The 17,367-nt window shown below is 45.2% G+C and overlaps 1 protein-coding gene across 2 annotated transcripts in view; it reads left to right on the top strand.

Annotated features, from left to right (window-relative positions):
- Positions 1-17,367, top strand: part of RNF123 (ring finger protein 123) — a 144,139-nt gene that overhangs the window by 54,110 nt on the left and 72,662 nt on the right. For both annotated transcript variants that reach the window (XM_015407416.1, XM_015407417.1), the window contains exons 26-33: positions 583-690; positions 1,822-1,999; positions 5,449-5,523; positions 5,841-5,928; positions 6,587-6,674; positions 6,883-6,967; positions 12,907-13,046; positions 13,304-13,492. In XM_015407416.1, the coding sequence (XP_015262902.1) occupies positions 583-690; positions 1,822-1,999; positions 5,449-5,523; positions 5,841-5,928; positions 6,587-6,674; positions 6,883-6,967; positions 12,907-13,046; positions 13,304-13,492 (951 nt within the window). The remainder of the gene's footprint in view (positions 1-582; positions 691-1,821; positions 2,000-5,448; positions 5,524-5,840; positions 5,929-6,586; positions 6,675-6,882; positions 6,968-12,906; positions 13,047-13,303; positions 13,493-17,367) is intronic.

Genomic DNA, 17,367 nt, shown 5'->3' with positions numbered 1-17,367 from the left:
TGTAACAAGTAGCTTGGCTGTAAATCTAAGGATTAGTTCTAGTGATATGCTGGGGGCCAGATTATTAAACTTCTCACCTGACTGGTCTGGTCTTCTTCTGTGATGTAAGATCTATAGACAAGATGTGAAATGGAAGAGGAGAGCTATGATTTTGTGTCAGTTTACATCTCCCATTGTACTCTTCTGTGAGCCATTTTTAACGTGTTGGCCACCGTTTTGTGATGATTATCGGATCCATCTCTGCCTCTGAGCTTGTCTTTTTTTTTTTCCGTATGTATTGTGGTGTTGATGCCAGGAGTGCCTGTGATTAAGATTTCAGTGGTGGTTGTGAAAACGTTGCGTGAGCTCTACCTTTCCAAAGTCTGCATGGGGTTCCATTAGTATCTTAGTCCTGATCTTCCCTAATCTATGTGTTGAGAAATTGATAGTGGCTTTTGGCAGTTCCCATGTTATTTCTCAGCGGTAACCAAAAACCCTGGTATGGTGACTAGGCTTGCATGGAGAACAGGGCCTTCTGTGTACATGCTTCTGAAAGTAGGAAAGGATTGGTATCTACTCCTCATGCTTCTTTGCTTAATACAGAGAAGAGATATCTATGATGAGCTAGTGAAGAGTCAGAAGGTTTTTTCTGAGAAGCTTAATCATCTGAGTCGCCGTCTTGCTTGGATCAACGTTACCATTTATTCAAAGGTGAGAAGGAAAGTAATATATATAGTATCTATGAAGAGTCTCACCTAAATCTGGGCCTGCTATTTCAGCTATGGCTTAATCCATGATGAGTGGAACTGCACCATTGCATGCTGTATTTTATGTGCCACACTTCTGCATAGTAAAGCTGCTTTTATTTCAAAGCAAGGCTACATTTTTCTACTGAATTTATCTGCTAAAAGAAAAAGTTGCTTACAATTTTTGTGTTGATATAATCTTGGGATAGATTTCTGATACAGGTAGGCTCAAATTATGCTTGAAGGTTATAACATACTAATAATCATTGATAGAGCCTAGTCTTAATGCATTGTGTTTATTCTGTACCTGAAATTTACTGCTGAACTATCTAATGTTCACATTTTCTCTTTCTTTCCCTCCCTTCCTAGTTAACTTCATAGATACTCTTTGACAATTATTTGATTATTGATATTTTTCTATAAAATATTAATCTACATTGTGTAACTGAACTGTAGAAATAGTCTGTCAATATTGCCATAGAATTTTAAGTCATTTAAAAAAAATTCAGTAATTGCAGGTTACTCTGTTTTGTTTGGAGAATTCCCACTCTAGTTGAAGTGTCACACTATTCTTCTGCATAATTTTTTGGTTGCCCCTTAACTCCCATTGTAGGATAAAAATATAATCTTGTCCTCTCTCTCTGATTTATAATATGCCAGGTGAGGAGTTTGAGAATTAGGTACTTGCTTGTGTAATGCTTGTGTTGTAGAAGGGCTATTACAAAGTGAACAAAGTTCTTCTAGTTGCCCCGGATGCTAGTTCTACATGCCAAGTCTGCATTTGTTTCTGGACTTCCACACTTAGAATAGGAAGAAGTTAGTGTGCGTGGTCATCTTCATGCAGTTTTGTTAATGTGCAGAGTTTTTTTCCTTCCAATAGGAACTTTATGTTTTAAAGTATTATCTGTGTGGCTTTGGAAGTGCAAAGCAGAATTTTGTACATCTTTTTGTTTTCTTTTAGGATTTACATACAGCTTGATACAGGATGACAATTTTGGCATCATTTGTCTCTGCAGTGGTGTTCTAATCCCTTATGTATGCTTATCCTTTTCTTCCATCTGAGCTAACAAACTGACTAGGAACTGCTCCTTTACAGGAGAAGATGCAAGATATATACTGGTTGCTGCGGGTGTGCATCCGCACTATTGAACATGGAGACAGGATTGGCTCGCTCTTCGCATTTATGCCAGAATTTTATCTGAGTGTGGTTATGAATAGCTACAGTGCTCTCAAGAACTACTTCAGCCCTGTCAATAGCATGGAGGACCTTCCAGGTGAGGAGGAGGGAACTGGAGAGGGTCTCTAGGCAGGGCCTTTTGTACATTTTGCATGTAGAAATCTATACACAAGATGAAAAAAGATGACACAGAAGCTGATATTGCCAAGAATCTTAGCTTTTAGATAAAGACTTGCTTTTATGTATGTGAAAGTATGTTTTCAAAATGCAGACTGCACTGACAAAATACTCCAGTGCTTAGGGGCACTGCATTCCTCTCTTATGACCCTGGTAGTGTTAAGTTACTTATACAAATGTCTTACCTTCTCAGTGCCAGAACAACAGAGTAGTTTTCAGAGGCTCTAAATTTGATACTGATGCATGCTAGATGAGCATTACACCACTCTGTAGGCTGTAGTTAATGAAAACACTGTTGCTTTGCTTGGGTACCTACCCTGCCTCTTATGACCTTCCTATACTGTTTTATCATCCACATTATCATACTGTTTCAGGGTAACATCACTAAAACTAATTTCTTAAGTAACTGCACATGTTAACTCTTAAGCTTTATAACCAAATAGAACAAATGGGGAGTCACAAAATGTGTAATGAGATGAGATACAATGAGTGGAAGGAGGGTCAATTTGCCTCCTCCATTTGTTCCTGCTTACCTTCCACATCCTACCATGGAGCTCTCAAAGCATCTCTCTTCCCATCCCCTGCACCAGCATTCCGCTTCCCCTTTCTATCCCTCCATGTCTGTTGTCATCATTCCTCTTAGCCATTTCCTGGAACAGTTGGGGAGAGAGTCAGTCAATGAGGTTTGTTTGACATCCCCTCCCACACTGTTTTTGTGCATCCTTCTTGCCCTGCTATCTTAGTCAATGGTTACAGACAGAAGCTGTGCAAAACAAGGACAAAATGGTGTTGTGTAAAAAGGGAGCATGAAGGAAAGTGTGAATGAAACACTGACTGGAAGTCCATGATCAGAGGCCATTTGAAACAAGAGCAGCACATGAGTCCGATTCCTTGGACTCTATATTTCTCTTGATGGTCTCTCTTGGGACAACGTCTACTGTGTTGTTCAGTTATATTGATAAAAGTTTGTGACTGAACTGTTTTTTACATTCTCACGGTAATTTCACTGAGCTCACTTTTGGAGGGATTCAGTCATAAGGGATTCAGTGTAATTGTTTAACTATTACAATTGTTGAGTACGTTCCCTGGTTAAAAGTATCAAAATGCAGAAAATTGGCATTGATTTGATTGGTTATGCTTTCTTTTCTTGCCTGTACAAACAATGTTGAGATAATTTGTATTAAATGTTGTGCCGTTGGACTTCTCCTTAATGCAGCTTCTCCTTTACTCAGGCAGTGACTAGAAGATGGAAAGGGGAAACTTGTGTTAAAAGTATGGTACACTGGTAGATAATTGTTTTAATTTTTAAATAGTTCTCCATGGTTGCGGTTACACGCACCAGAACAAACGGGGAGGGGAGTGAGGCTATTTCCTTCGGAGGAATTTGACCCGCAGTTGCACGATCACATCTCCCTTTGAAGCTGCAGGCGCAGTCCTTCAGTGTGTGATCAGATGCAACTGCGGGTGAGTCTCTTTTTTTGTGCCGAGGGATTGATGAATTCAGAGGTCATTTCGGGGGGGATCGCAGTTCCCCCGGGTGAGGTACGGGGGGGGGCAGATGACGAAGCCCCGCCCCCTGCTTCCGGCCGCCCCGCTTCCGGCCCTCATTCAGTTAGGAGGAGGCAGGAGAAGAGGGAGGGTAAGTTGCTTCCTCCCTGCCTCTCCCCACCCCTGCCTGCCTGGGGCCAGGGAGTGATGTCAGGGGGTGTGGCCTTATGACACACTTCCGGTGATGTCAGGGGGTGTGGCATATGCTAATGAGTTCCCCTAGCTCTTTTTCTATGAAACGACCCCTGCACCTCCGCACCGAGGGCTCCCTATGGAGTTTGCGATGATGCGCATACTGCAAAGGGGGAAGAAAACAATGGCACAGAGTCGGGATGTCCTGATAAGACCATCCCGACGCCATGAGAACGCGCTGGAGTGATCAGACACGGGAAAGTCCGTCCATGGCCCGTCGCAACCCGTTAACTACCGGATTTCCCCTGGTGTCTTTTAACTCCGCTTCTGTGGCGGAGCAGAACGGGTTGCCCCAAATGTTGTTGTCTGATCGCGCCCTTAAATTCACCCAGCATTCGCACCTATGTTGGGTCTAATGGTGCGTATGATTGCAGCCCATGTCTGGTTAAGTGCTATTGTGTATTGTATTATTATTTTATGGCTAGCTTTTAATGGTTTTTTATTTTTTTCTTTGAGTTTTGTTGAAAGTCAGCTTGGAATCTATTACACCTGACAATGTAGAGCACAAATAGTTTAAATAAACAAAACTATGATTTGGCATTACGTGTGAGCCAGGCAAAAAAATCTATTAATCTTTGTGGTATTGTTTTTATCCTGTAAGCATAAATACTTGGATTTAAAGTAGCAGGCTGACAGCTGGTGTTTGATTAATGTTTCTACAACCCCACAATGAGCCACAACTCTCTTGACTTCTTGCAGTTGCAATGTGCTGGGAAATCTTGATGGTACTACTTCTGTCTTAATGTCCAACTCCTCTTCCCTCTGTAAATTTTCCCATTACAAATCACACTCTCAAGTCGCTTTCCCTCTTGCAGGGGAAAAATTGTAATGCTCTTTCTAAATCTATAGTATATATGGATCTGCAACTACTGCATTGATTCCCTACATGTCCCAAAAATCCACTTCAGAGAAGGAGATCTGTCCAGTCTAGAGATGTAAAATTTCCAGAGATGTTGAAAGCATGTTTTTCATTCCCAGCAGAACTAAACTTTTGGAACAGTTTTGGAAGATATGAAATACTTGCTTTCTTATCAAACCTAAACTTATTTTATGGCTTTAACAACATAAAATGTGCTATTAATAACTTAGGTTGCATATAAAATGTTATTGTTTGGCATATTCATTGATTTTAAAATTATTAATGTCTTGGCTTTCTAAAAGCAGTTTTTCAAACATACTACTAGAGAGACAGACTTGATACACCCTATGTTACTTCAGCACATGTGTTTAGTTTTTGCCATTTCGAAAGGTCCTTGGACCCCCCCCCCATTTTTTCTGTCATTTCCTCCTGGCTTTCATATCTGTATCCCAGTCTGTATAGGTGCTGTAAACTTTATAGGATCACTTTGCCCCTATTAAAGTGGGGGAAAGTACTTTCGACTTAAAGAGAATTTCATCCACTTCTGCTTAAGTGCTTTATACGAACTGACAACTGAGAAGCTGCTGTACAGAGTTGCCCATCAGCTATAGTTGGCTCATGTTTTCAAAATGTCTCTCCAAAAGCCTTTTTCTTATTTTTTTTTAAATATGGCGGCTGATTATAAGACCTGATTTTGACCTAACTGGTCAGTCTTGTGAAATTTCTGTGTGTGTTTTGTGATTTTAATACCTGGACTCTTTTCTTTACAGGGTATGAAGAGACTTTGACACAGCTTGCTGCCATTTTAGCAAAGCACTTTGCTGATTCAAGGATTGTGGGCACTGGTAAGACAGCTTATCTCATGGGACGTGTTTAAATGCTGTTTGACTATGCATTCTTTAGTGTAAGCCCACTTTGCTCATTCCTCTCTGATTTCTGGTTTGTAGAATACTAAGGGACAGCTTATTTTAATTTATCTCGGAGCAAAACTCGTTGAAGATGGAAATGATAGCCTCATATTTTGTCAGGTGCTTTGCCCTGTCCATTTATCCTGGTTATTTGTCTGCCCCTCATTAATGGAGTAAACAATCGCTTCACGATCTCTAGAAATCTTTGTTGCTGTTCTGTCTTCTAATAGATCTCTCTCTTTTTCCATAATCAGATATCAGGGACTCCCTAATGCAAGCGCTGGCCAGCTATGTTTGCTACCCCCACTCTCTCCGTGCTGTGGAGAGGATCCCAGAAGAGCAGTAAGTTCTTGGCTTCTTCATTTGTGTATAACAACATGCAGGGCTCTTTTTGTAGAAAAAGCCCAGCAGGAACTCATTAGCATAATAGGCCACACCCAACAGCAGGAACTCATTAGCATATTGGGCCACACCCCTGACAGCACAGCTCATTAGCACACTAGGCCGCACCCCCATGTTACCAGAAGTGTGGTTATCCAGCCACACCCACCTTTTGCTTGTTATTCTGTTTACCTTGTTTGTTGTCAAAACCCAGGGCTTTTTTGTAGCAGGAACTCCTTTGCATGTTAGGCCACACACCCCTAATGTAGCCAATCCTAATGAGTTTCTGCTGTTGGGTGTGGCCTATTATGCTAATGAGTTCCTGCTGGGCGTGGCCAACTTGGGAGCCAGCCGGAACTCCATTCCTGTGCGTCCCTGCCCAAAAATAGCCCTGACAACATGTATCCTAGAAGAAGCTTACTTCCTTTTCTTTCCTTAAATTGATCATGATTCTTAAATTTATTGTTCTTTTTGGGGTGGTGACTGCTCCTTCACCCAAGTCCTCACATTTCCCTGCTATTTTCCCCCTCTCAAGTGAGCTTAACAAGCCTGACTTGGCATCTACTCCCCTTGGCATATATCCGTCTCATGGTGGTGATCTGTTTTGTTATTGTGGCAGGCGAATATCCATGATGAAGAACTTGCTGGCCCCATATGAGCAAAGGCCCTGGGCCCAGACCAACTGGATCCTTGTGCGACTGTGGAGGGTAAGGATAGATTCTCTGTTTTCTCATTTTGTTTGGAATTTCTAGTCTGCTTTTAAACCCAGTTCCTGTCCTCTGCATGAATTCTGCCTTAATTCACTGTCTGATCCTTCTTATACAATTCTGATGAAAGTGTCTTAATGTTCCCTGTGAGAGATAATGTGAGGTATGTTAAAGATCCTGACGGTTTTTTCCCCTCCCTCCCCTGTAGGGCTGTGGATTTGGATATAGGTACACACGACTTCCTCATCTGCTGAAAACCAAGCCTGAGGATGCCAATCTCCCCAGTTTGCAGAGTGAGTGGGGGTGGAGGTTAAGAGGAGGGGAGACATTGCTTTGCAATTGTAGCTGATGAGTATGTGCAATCCAGTAAGTGGCATGGTAACTCATATCACTGGGTATTTTCTGTGTTACTGCTGGGAATTGGCATATAAGGCAGATGGAGCACTCCCAATAGTAACCAATCGGGATATGTTGTCTGGGTCCTTGACTGGCTGAGATGTGTGATTTCTTTGTGGACTGGAGTTCTATTCTGACCTGGCAAAGAATAAGTTCATTCAACTGTGAAGGGACAGAGAGCTAGAGACTTCTTTCCAATGCAGTACAGATAAGAAGTATAGAAAACAATGAGTGGCCTCCTTTCTTCTTGAGGAAATGCAATGGTAAAACATTGGACTCAGAAGGCCAAATCTGTCTTGAGTTGTCAGCCTTTGCCTGTCTAAGGCAAGGCGTATAAATCTTCAGCAGTTGCTAATATGTTTTAGCCCAGTCCCCTCCTTTTCTTCTGTGAGTCTTTGGCCCTGCAGCCCCATTGTTTTGATCTGTCTATCACCACCTGCATTTGGCCATGTTTTAGAATCAGACTAGACTCTCAGTGTTACTGCATTGCTCAGAATTTTCTTTATCCTGCACAGTAGGGAGCTCTGTAAAACTTCAGTTACAGGCTGTAGGGGGAGCTTTGGCTTCCTCTTTGTAGCCACCCAGAAAGGAAATAACAAGGGCTATTTTCTGTCACTGGGGGAGAGTAAGGGGACTTCTGAAATTCTGTTCTGGGCTCAGAGGAATCCCTCATTAAGTGCCTCAGAGCTCTGGACCCAAGTGAGTGGATTTTGTTGATGATGGAGATGAATAACACTGGAACTGTAAGAAGCAGTGGAGATGTAGGTGGCAGACAGACTTAACTGCACACACAAAATATACTTGTGCATTAGTCAGGGGATTTTGAGCTACTTAAGAGAATGCCTCTGTATACATTACTGTTTTCTATAAGCTTGTGTTCTCTGGGTTGCTTAACAGATGTCAAGTTATCAGTTGGCCCTGTGCCCTCTCTGAAAGATCCTATAATACAAGGACAAAATACCTAACCTTATAGCTCTGCATAAGGCAGTATCCCCTGGTAGACCCTGCTTAAGAATATTTGCATTTTAGTTAATGTTACTCTCTGTTTGTTTGTTTATTTCTTGGGCCCAGGAGATCTCTCTGTTGCTAGTTTCCAGAGTAAGTTTCCTGTTGTCTTCCCTTTGTATGGTGGTGGAATAGTTTTTAGCCCTTTAGCAGAGTCTTTTCCCCTCCCACCCTTGGTGTGCAGGCAGGTCCTATTCTGTCATCCCCACTGTAAATGGGGTTCAGCTTTGGAAACTGTGGGGTAGGGAGTTAAAAGGGGATGGGTTTGGGTGGAGCAAGTGATTGTCCCAAGAGCCCTCAGAAAGATTAATGGAGGTGACCTGCCAAATGTGCCTCAGGGTGGGCGGACGTGTGTGTATCTGCCTTTAGTTGGAGGATGCATTACATGTGCCCAGTGTGTATGTGTGTAGCTGCTGTCCCATCGTTCATGTGCTCTCCATAGCAATTTCCCCTTTGTGGCTGTGATCTCTATTGTCCCTTTCTTTTTGATTTCTCTCCATCTCCACTTTTTCTTAAAAGTGTCCTTCAGTGAACAAGGTAGAGAGCTTGGGGTGAATGGAAGGAGCTGAGGAACAGAGAAGGTTAGCGGATGCAGCTTGCCAAGAAAAGCTGCAAGCCCACAGTCCTGGACCAAGCATGAAGACAAGATTATCATGACTTTCCATCCCTGTGGTGTTTGTGGTCCAATAAGTGACCTTGGGTTGTCTCAGGGGTCAGTGTGGCATGGCTTCATTTTTCTAGGTGTTGGCAAGGTCTGGTCTGACTACCAGTTATTTCTGCACTTGGCTCCAAAAGGTCTGAGGCAGGTCACAGGCTAGTGATCCTGCTCCTTCTATTTTAAGGTGCACTTGAATGAATTATTAATACCAAGTTAATTGAAAGGAGCCTGTATACTAGCTGTCCTTGGGGCACTGCCCAGGAGGGGCCGGGCCCCTCCCCCACCTTTGTTTTGCTGCAGGGATGGAGTGGAGAACAGACAAGGGGAAAAGGACTTGCTCGCTGTGGTTGGTGAGGGATTGTCCCTCCAGATATGCTCTGGTTACTGCCTTGATGAGGGGGTTCTGAATTTGGAGAGCAGTCTGCCCCTTCTGCCTGGGAGATCACAAGGATTCTTCACCTTCTGTGCCCAAGGCACCAGCTTGTACTTACTAGATGCATTCTATTAATGAAGGGGCTCTAGTAGTTAGAATAATTTTCAGACCTTCAGCCTCACTTTATTAAAGGACAATTTTATATTCATTTCCTGCCTAGGTTGAGTCTTTTGCCACTAGTGACGATGACAGGGTTTGCTCCTCAGTGAGCAGAGCACACAACAGACCTGCTTGCTAAGTTATCTCTTCCTTACATGTTGCTCCTGGTATTAAGAGCAGCTGCTAGTCTTGGCTAGTCCTCCCAGCCTGGGAATAGATATCACTGTCTGTGGCTGGTAGGGAGAATGCCTAAAGCTCACAATCACAACTGTGAGCCTTTCAACTGTGCTCTAACGTGTGTGAAATTTTGTAAGCCTCATTTGGCAGCAAGTTAGTTCAGTAGCACCAAAACTGAAGCTGATGATGAGTCAGCAGGATAGAGCGATCAGCTGTGTTACAAGAACATTTAGAGATTTTTGGCTCTTCCTATTAAGGAAGGCCGGAAACTGCTTTTGAAATGTTAACTTCTGTGAACATTTATTTGTAAGGGGGGGGGGAATTATCATATGTCACCAAGATCACAGAACATTATTCAGAGCAACAATGCTTCCCCAGCACTGTTTTTATCTGTACATTTTTAAAATGCCCTGACCTGGATAGCCCAGGCAAGCCTGATCTTGTCAGATCATAGAAGCTAAGCACAGTCACCCCTGGTCAGTATTTGGATGGGACACCACCAAGGAATACCAGGGTTGCTACGCAGAGGCAAGCAATGGCAGACTGCCTCTGAACATTTCTTGCCTTGAAAACTTTACGGGATCACCATAAGTCAGCTGTGACTTTATGGCAAAAAAGGGGAGAAGCTGCTGGAAAATGGTCAGAGATGGGTCTCAGAAGTGAATCCTGAGACAACTGGGCCCAACAGATGTGTCTCACTTCATATCCGATTACTAGCATATCCCAAAGTGTCAAGGAGCTCAAATCTGGTCCCCAGGGCAGTTGCACTCAAGTAATCAGACTGTTATTTATTTTTAAAATAATTTATAGAGTTTAAATTTAATCAATTAGAAAAGTTCATTAAGCAGCCAACATCTATATATCTAATAGCGAAACGTGTCCCCTGCGTGCGGATACCTAAATACGCGCATCGGGGGGACCTGGGGGGGAGGGAGATTTTTGTGCACACTTGGGGCAGTCCCCAGTTGTGCACAAAAATCTGAAAACGTGAAAAAAATATCGGGGGGACATGTAAATCCCCCCAAAGGTGACAGAGCGTCCCCTGCGCATGCGCAGGAAACGCTCTGTGAACTGCCTTGCCGCCACAGGGGACAGGAGTGCAGCAGAAGGCTGGGCTGGTGGGCTGGTGTGTGGGGACTGGCGAGGCCCGGCGGCTACAAGCCACTCAGGCCTCGCTTCGGAGCCAGGGGGAGGAGGCGGGGGGAGATCGGTGAGGCCTTTGTGCACACGTGGGCCAGTCCCCACGTGTGCACAAAAATGCTAAAAGTAGAAAAAAATTTCGGGGGGATGTTTAAATCCCACCCAAAGTGCAAGAGCGTTCCGTGCGCATGCGCACGGAATGCTCTGTAGCTGACCTCGCCGCTGCCACCGCCTCCTCGGAGCCGGCCGGCCGGGTGGGCGGGGGGAGGACCGGCCTCGCTGCCGCCGAGCCTGGCAAAGGGGGGAGGAAGGACCGGCCTCTCCGCCTCCGCCTCGGAGCCGGGCGGGGGAGGACCTGCCTTGCCGCCGCCGCTGAGCCCGGCAAAGGGGGGGAAGGACCGGCCTCTCCGCCTCCGCCTCCGAGCTGGGCGGGGGGGGAGGACCGGCCTCGCCGCTGCCGCCGCCTCGGAACCAGGGGGGGGAAGACCGGCCTCGCCGCCACCGCCTCGGGGAGATCGAGGGGGGTTGGAGGAGACGGAGCTCTTCTCCCCCCCCGCGAGTATCGCGGGTCCCCTTACTTGTGTTACTCTAAAACCATACAGCAAGAAAATGAAGAAATTAGCTCATTAGATGACACAAACCTCAAGTTCCAAAGTCAAAGGCCAAAACTGGTGTGTTCTCTACATTGCTAGTAATTGCAATTCAAGCAAGTCATAGTTCAGGCCTTTAGTCCATCAGGATCTAGGCCTTAGCTAAATTATAGTTTTTGGCCAAGCAACATCAGGTGAGGATGACATCCAATCAGAATACATTTTCTGGAGAAGCCTCTAGAAGATTACCTCATCACTCCGCCTGTCCTCATCCCATCCTACAGGCAGCAGGTTCTCATGAGAAGCTAATCACGCCACCTTCATCCCTGGCCTTGAAAAGGATAAGAGCTGTATAGGTCGAGGGACCAATTAGTAATACCTGCAGAATGAACTAGGCCTGTTACTATCCCTTGAGGGGAGTCCAGGGGAGCTTTGCCTCATGCAAAGTTACACAGGTTTTCAGCCATTTTTCCTATCCCTTCTAAACATATTTTAATAAGGCAAGGAAGGAAAAGCAATGTGGGAAGCAGTCCTGAGAAGGGCTGTCACTGACATATCTCAGAATGCTGCTCAGTTGCTTCTGCGGTGTTGGAGATACTAGCAAACCTCATCTGCTGCTGTGTTAAAGCTTTCCATTATGAAAATGCTAAGACCAACAAGCAAGGCCGGCTCACTCACTAGGCGAACTAGGCGGTTGCCTAGAGCAGGATGGCCCTTAGGGGCGCCAAACTGAACCCGCCCCCATACTCTGGGAGTTTCTTGATTATTTGTGTTTTTCATTCTTCCTAAAATGCATTTATTTTTGAAAATTGGTGGGCGCACCGGGGGGGGGGCGCCAGAAGGGATCCTCGCCTAGGGTGCAAAATAAGCTGGGGCCGGCCCTGCCAACAAGTGTTCTGATGCCTGTTTGCTTCAAATGGAATTGTTTGGAGTGGGAAGGGAGGTCGGAAAATAATTCCCCCTAGTTCATGCTGAAAAGCACTTTTTGGTGACGAGAGCTAGCAGATTTCCTGGCGATACCCTCCAGTTCCCCTTCCCTGCAGTGATTTGGGGAGGATTCCTTCAGACGAGCACAAGCCTGCTTTAAATCCACAGCTGCTGCAGGCCTGATCTCTGGATCTCGTGAGTAGGCTGCCATGTAACTGTTTTTTTTCTGATTGGAGCTGGGAAAGCAACTTATGAACACGTGCCCAGCTATGAGAGAGCAGCAGGGATTGCTGTTTTGGCGCTGATACCCTGCTGCGAAGCTGTCGTGATGCTGCTTTCAGGAGAGATTAGTACTGAGCTGACCTAGGGCCTTGTGCAGATGAGCGTGAGGGATGTTTGACTGGAGCTCAGCTGTAGGGCACAACTTCTTGTTTGCAGGGAGACAGCTAATGTGCATGGCTACAGCCTAGCTAATTTAGGTCAGCATTATGACAAAGTGCTTCAGGCCATAGTGATGGGACAAGCTCAGAATAGTCTGTGTGAGAGCTGGCCTTGGAGGGCACCTGCCATATCTGCTTATTGTAAAGATGACCTCTGTGGGAAGAGGCGCAAAGAATTCCTTGTGGTTTTAAGAGGCAGAATGGTGCTAAAGTGGGGGGAGGCACAGATCTGTGAAGAACAGAAGGTGTCAGTGCTGTTTCCCATTTCTACACTCAGTTGTGGTAAGCCATGTTTGCCCATGACTGCAGCTGTCCAGAGTCCCCTAGCTGTGGGACCTCTCTAAAAGCTGCTGCTCTTTCCTTTCAGAGCCTTGCCCATCTACCTTGCTGCAGCGACACATGGCAGACCTGCTGCTCAGTGACCGTGAAATGGCACCCAGCTTCCTCAACAGTGTCCTTAACCAACTGAATTGGGCCTTTTCAGAATTTATTGGCATGATTCAGGAGGTAAGACAGTGTGTCCCAAATGAACGTGATTGGAAAGAGCAGGTCTATCTAATGTGCAATAGGGTGGTGGTGGTAAATGCCTTCTTTTCCTTTGCGGGTTAAATGTGGGTTCCTGTGGACTGCTGGGATAGACCCAATTTCTGTAAGAGCTGAAAGCTAGAAGGGAGAGGCTAATGACAAGAAGAACAGCTGATGCTTCTTATTCAGTCTTATGTTACGCTGTGTTCTCTTCGTCTGTGTTCTCTTCGTCTGGGCAGATCCAACAGGCTGCAGAGCGCTTGGAAAGAAATTTCGTAGACAGCCGTCAGCTGAAGGTGTGTGCTACATGCTTTGACCTGTCTGTGAGCCTTCTCAGGGTACTGGAAATGACTGTCACTCTGGCTCCCGAGATCTTCCTGGACTGGAGTCGCCCCTCATCAGAACTGTTACTCAGGAGACTTGCACAGGTATTCACGTGCCTTTAGGACAACGTTGGAATGGGTATATTTGGGGGGGGGGCAGCAACCATTTTATAGCACACTTTCCCTGTCTGCACTGTGTTTGCTGATTTGCTTCATGGCTGAAGTCCTCAATCTGAGTTTTATTTTTCCTTCTCTAAAAAGGCTTATAACTGAGTACTAACAGATCTGGAACAGATATGGAGCTGCGGTGGCTCAAGTGGTTAAGACGTTGAACTGCAGGCTGTGGAAGGTCGGTAGTTCAGCAGTTCGAGACCCGGGTTGCCGCATGACGGAGTGAGCTCCCGTCTCTAGTTCCAGCTCCTGCCAACCTAGCAGTTCGAAAGCAAGAAATTGCAAGTAGATAAATAGGTACCACTTCGGTGGGAAGGTAACAGCGTTCCGTGCGCCTTGGTGTTTAGTCATGCCGGCCACATGACCACGGAAACGTCTTCAGACAGTGCTGGCTCTTCGGCTTTGGAACGGAGATGAGCACCGCAACCCTAGAGTCGGATTCGACTGGCTTTCAAGCAAGGGAACCTTTACCTTTAACAGATCTGGGACTGATTCAGACAAAACTGTGTGCCTGTTCTTCTCTTTCTTGCTTACCATTGTATTGCCATTCTCTGGCAATAATTACCTGGAATTTATGTGTGTACAGTGAAATGTCTCCAGCTCAGTGCTGTTGTGGTAAAAGGTGCCCATATATTTAGTGACACAGAAGGACAAAACAATCTGTGCCAGATCTACACCCTCTGATGATATTCGTAACAATCCCTACCTCTAGGCTTCTGTCCTTAATCCCTTCTGTCAGATGCCTTTTGCCTCATAGTATTTACTTAAAACTTCCAAACCAAATTGCATCAATAAATCACTCTTCCTGTCAGGAAGAATAGCAGAACATAGTTAAATGTTTTCTTGTCTGTACAGCAGAACCCACCAGCTTTCACAGTACTGATAGAAGAAATGTGCAAGCTGGCATATTTAAGGGGAAAGACCGACCCAGATTTCTCTCACAGAAAGTGCCTTCTCTATCCTGTGTTAATGGGACTTTGCCATCTGTGGTCTCATACAGACAGTGACCACTGTGGACAAAGGCTAGGCATGGACAATTTTTAGATACTTTAGAAAATCGTATACAGCCTTCCCAAGTGCTTTGTTTTGAATCCTAGGCAAGTCTTGTGTACACTCTAATGGGATTTCACATCCAGACTGCATTTCTTTTTGTGTCAGCAGCAACGTTCCCTCTAAGCTCCACAGTATTGTGAGCAAAAATTCTACCTTGTGAGCAAAAAATCCTAGTAACATTAAAGTTGTGAGCAAGTCGACTTCCGGCTTTGGCATCTTGCTGGCGGGTGCGCTCCATCGCAGCTCCGATGAAAGCGCCCACAATCGCACCAGCCGGAAGGGCCCCTGGAACATTCCGCCCCCCCAGAGCCCTCGAAGGGGACTCACAGCCTGGGACATGAGGGAAGCCTCTCCCAAGGCGACGGCCGAGGGATCGAGGCTTTCCTTTGCCCCGATAGGTCCCGCTAGTGCGAGACCAGCCATGGGATTAAAGAAGCATACCGGAGTGAGCGAGCAGGAGATCTGGCGTTAAGAGCATTTCCCCACTTTTGGGCTTAAACTGAGGAGCAAAGAATGAGTGACTATCTGGCAATTTGCGTAAGCGCATAGACGCAACCCACAAAACTGCAGCGTAGCCCCAAATACAGGGAAGGGGGGGGGAGGCTACCCTACCCCGGAAAGAGCAGCCGAAAAAGAAAGCGAGGGGCAAAACGGTGGCTTTGATGAAAGAATGTTAATCCAACTGACTGGTGTGCAGACTAGTAGAAATTGTGTACTTTAAAAAACTTTCAGAAGCAGGACTTTCGATTTATGAAGCAGTGATGGCGGACGCTGTCCCCGAGCCGCGGGAGAGCGATCCGCACACCAGCGGCCTGGAGGGGTGCCACCTCAAGTGACACCCCCACGGAGCCTTTATGATAGGCTCCAGGCCAGGGAGCTTTTGAGGGGTAGCCTCTTCGATGGCGTAATGCCGGAGAATCGAGGCTTCTCTCCGCCCCGATGGTCCAGCCGCTGTGTGGCCCTCGGGCACTAGCTGGTTTGACCGGGACAAGCGCTGGAGATCGAGCGGAGTGGCAATTAATGAGCGAGGTCAGAGAAACTGACCAACAATGAACGTGAGTTCAGAATAAATCGGATTATTTTAAAAGCAAATCCCCCCCCCTCCGTTGACAAAAGCAGTCGCAAAGAGGGACACCTCTTATGCGAATGAACTAATAAGTGATACGAAGGGGGAGAGGGGAGGAAATACGAGTGTGTTTTGAGAGACTTATTTGATTTTCGTTATCGTTTTTCGAGCCATGAAGAAGTGGTAGAAACTGTAAACAAAACGGAGAAAATGGCGGCCCAGCAGAGAAAGCTGAAAACGAAACCGCCGGGCAGTCAGAGCCCAAAACCGGAAGAGGGAGCAGACGTCATTACACTGCTAGCAGATATGCTTAAGCCGGTGATGGAACAACTCGATGGTATTAACCAGCAATTGACCATGATGAATAAGAACTTTGCATCTCAACAGCTCCAGCTGAATGAAACGAAGAAAAAAGTGGATCATGCAGATAAGAAAATTAAAGAGATAGACACCACAAGCAAGAAACTGAAGAAAAGAATGGGAGAAGTGGAAACGAAGCAGAACGTCCAAGAAAATCGTTTGCTCCAGTTACAGTTGGAAAAAGCTAACATGATTCTCAGGTTCCAGGGAGTTCCTGAAGTAGAGCGGGAGGATCTGAGGAAGGTGCTTAGCGAGATCATCGCTCCAGTAATAGGCTTAACAGCGGATGAGCTTGTAAAAGAAATGGAGCTAGCCTCCAGGGCATACTCCAATTATATTAAAAAAATAGCCTGCCTGGAGAAATAGTGGTCAGATTCTCAAGAAGACAAACCAGAGATGCCATCTTAAAAGTGACATCAGCAACTCCACTGAAAATGGGAAATGTAATCATCAAAACTTTAAAAGACATTCCATTTGAAATTCAACAAAAGAGGAAAAACTATAAGGATTTAATTTCTTTTCTTCAGACCAATGGAATATCTTACAGATGGGCGGTCCCGGAGGGTGTCATCTTTAAGATCAATGATAAAAGGGAGAAGATAGACTCCACCTTTAAAGCCAAAGAGTTTTTGCGGCGTCAGCTGGGAACAGAGGAAGAGTCTAAGGAGGAAGAAATGAAATCTAGTGACTCTGCCACCTCTGGAACGGAAGAGGACTCTGCTGCAGAAACGGGTGCAGGTCCCGCCAGAGTTGTATACGATTTTAGAGACAGAAAGCCGAAGTGAAAGCAGAAGGACTCGGAAAATGGCCTTTTGAAGCGAAGAATAAGAAGATGATCAGAAAGTTCTCTCATAACAACTAACGTATTAACACATTTGAAGCTGTGATAAACAAGAACTCTACAAGTATATTGTGATATTAACACTTTTAGTACTAACACTTATATTAACAGGGATAAGATCTCCTCCTCTTGGGGTTTTAGCATAGTGCGGTTATCTTTCCTTTATCCTTAGTTGTAGTTCCTTTCCTAATATTTTCTTTGTAGTTCTGTAGTCTATTGCAAAATAAAAAATATCCCTTTCGGGGGTTTAATTTTTTTTTTTCAGAAGCAGTAAAAAACTTTTACCTTTAATGTAAACAATGTCTCATCGGGGTGAAAAAATGGCACCCAGAGTGAAACTTTCTTCAGGAACTGTAACCACAGATATCTCCAAGATGATTACTGCAGCATTGCGCCCTCTACTGGATCGGATGACTAACTTGAACAATAACTTTGAAGCTCTACAAAAAGAACTGAAAGAAACTACTGCAAGAACAGAATTTTTAATTG

The sequence above is a fragment of the Gekko japonicus genome, unplaced genomic scaffold (genome assembly GCF_001447785.1).
Source record: "Gekko japonicus isolate JY-2015 unplaced genomic scaffold, Gekko_japonicus_V1.1 scaffold298, whole genome shotgun sequence".
Classification (NCBI taxonomy): domain Eukaryota; kingdom Metazoa; phylum Chordata; class Lepidosauria; order Squamata; family Gekkonidae; genus Gekko; species Gekko japonicus.
The sequence above is the reverse complement of the archived record's forward strand: the minus strand, read 5'-3'. Positions and strand labels throughout refer to the sequence as shown.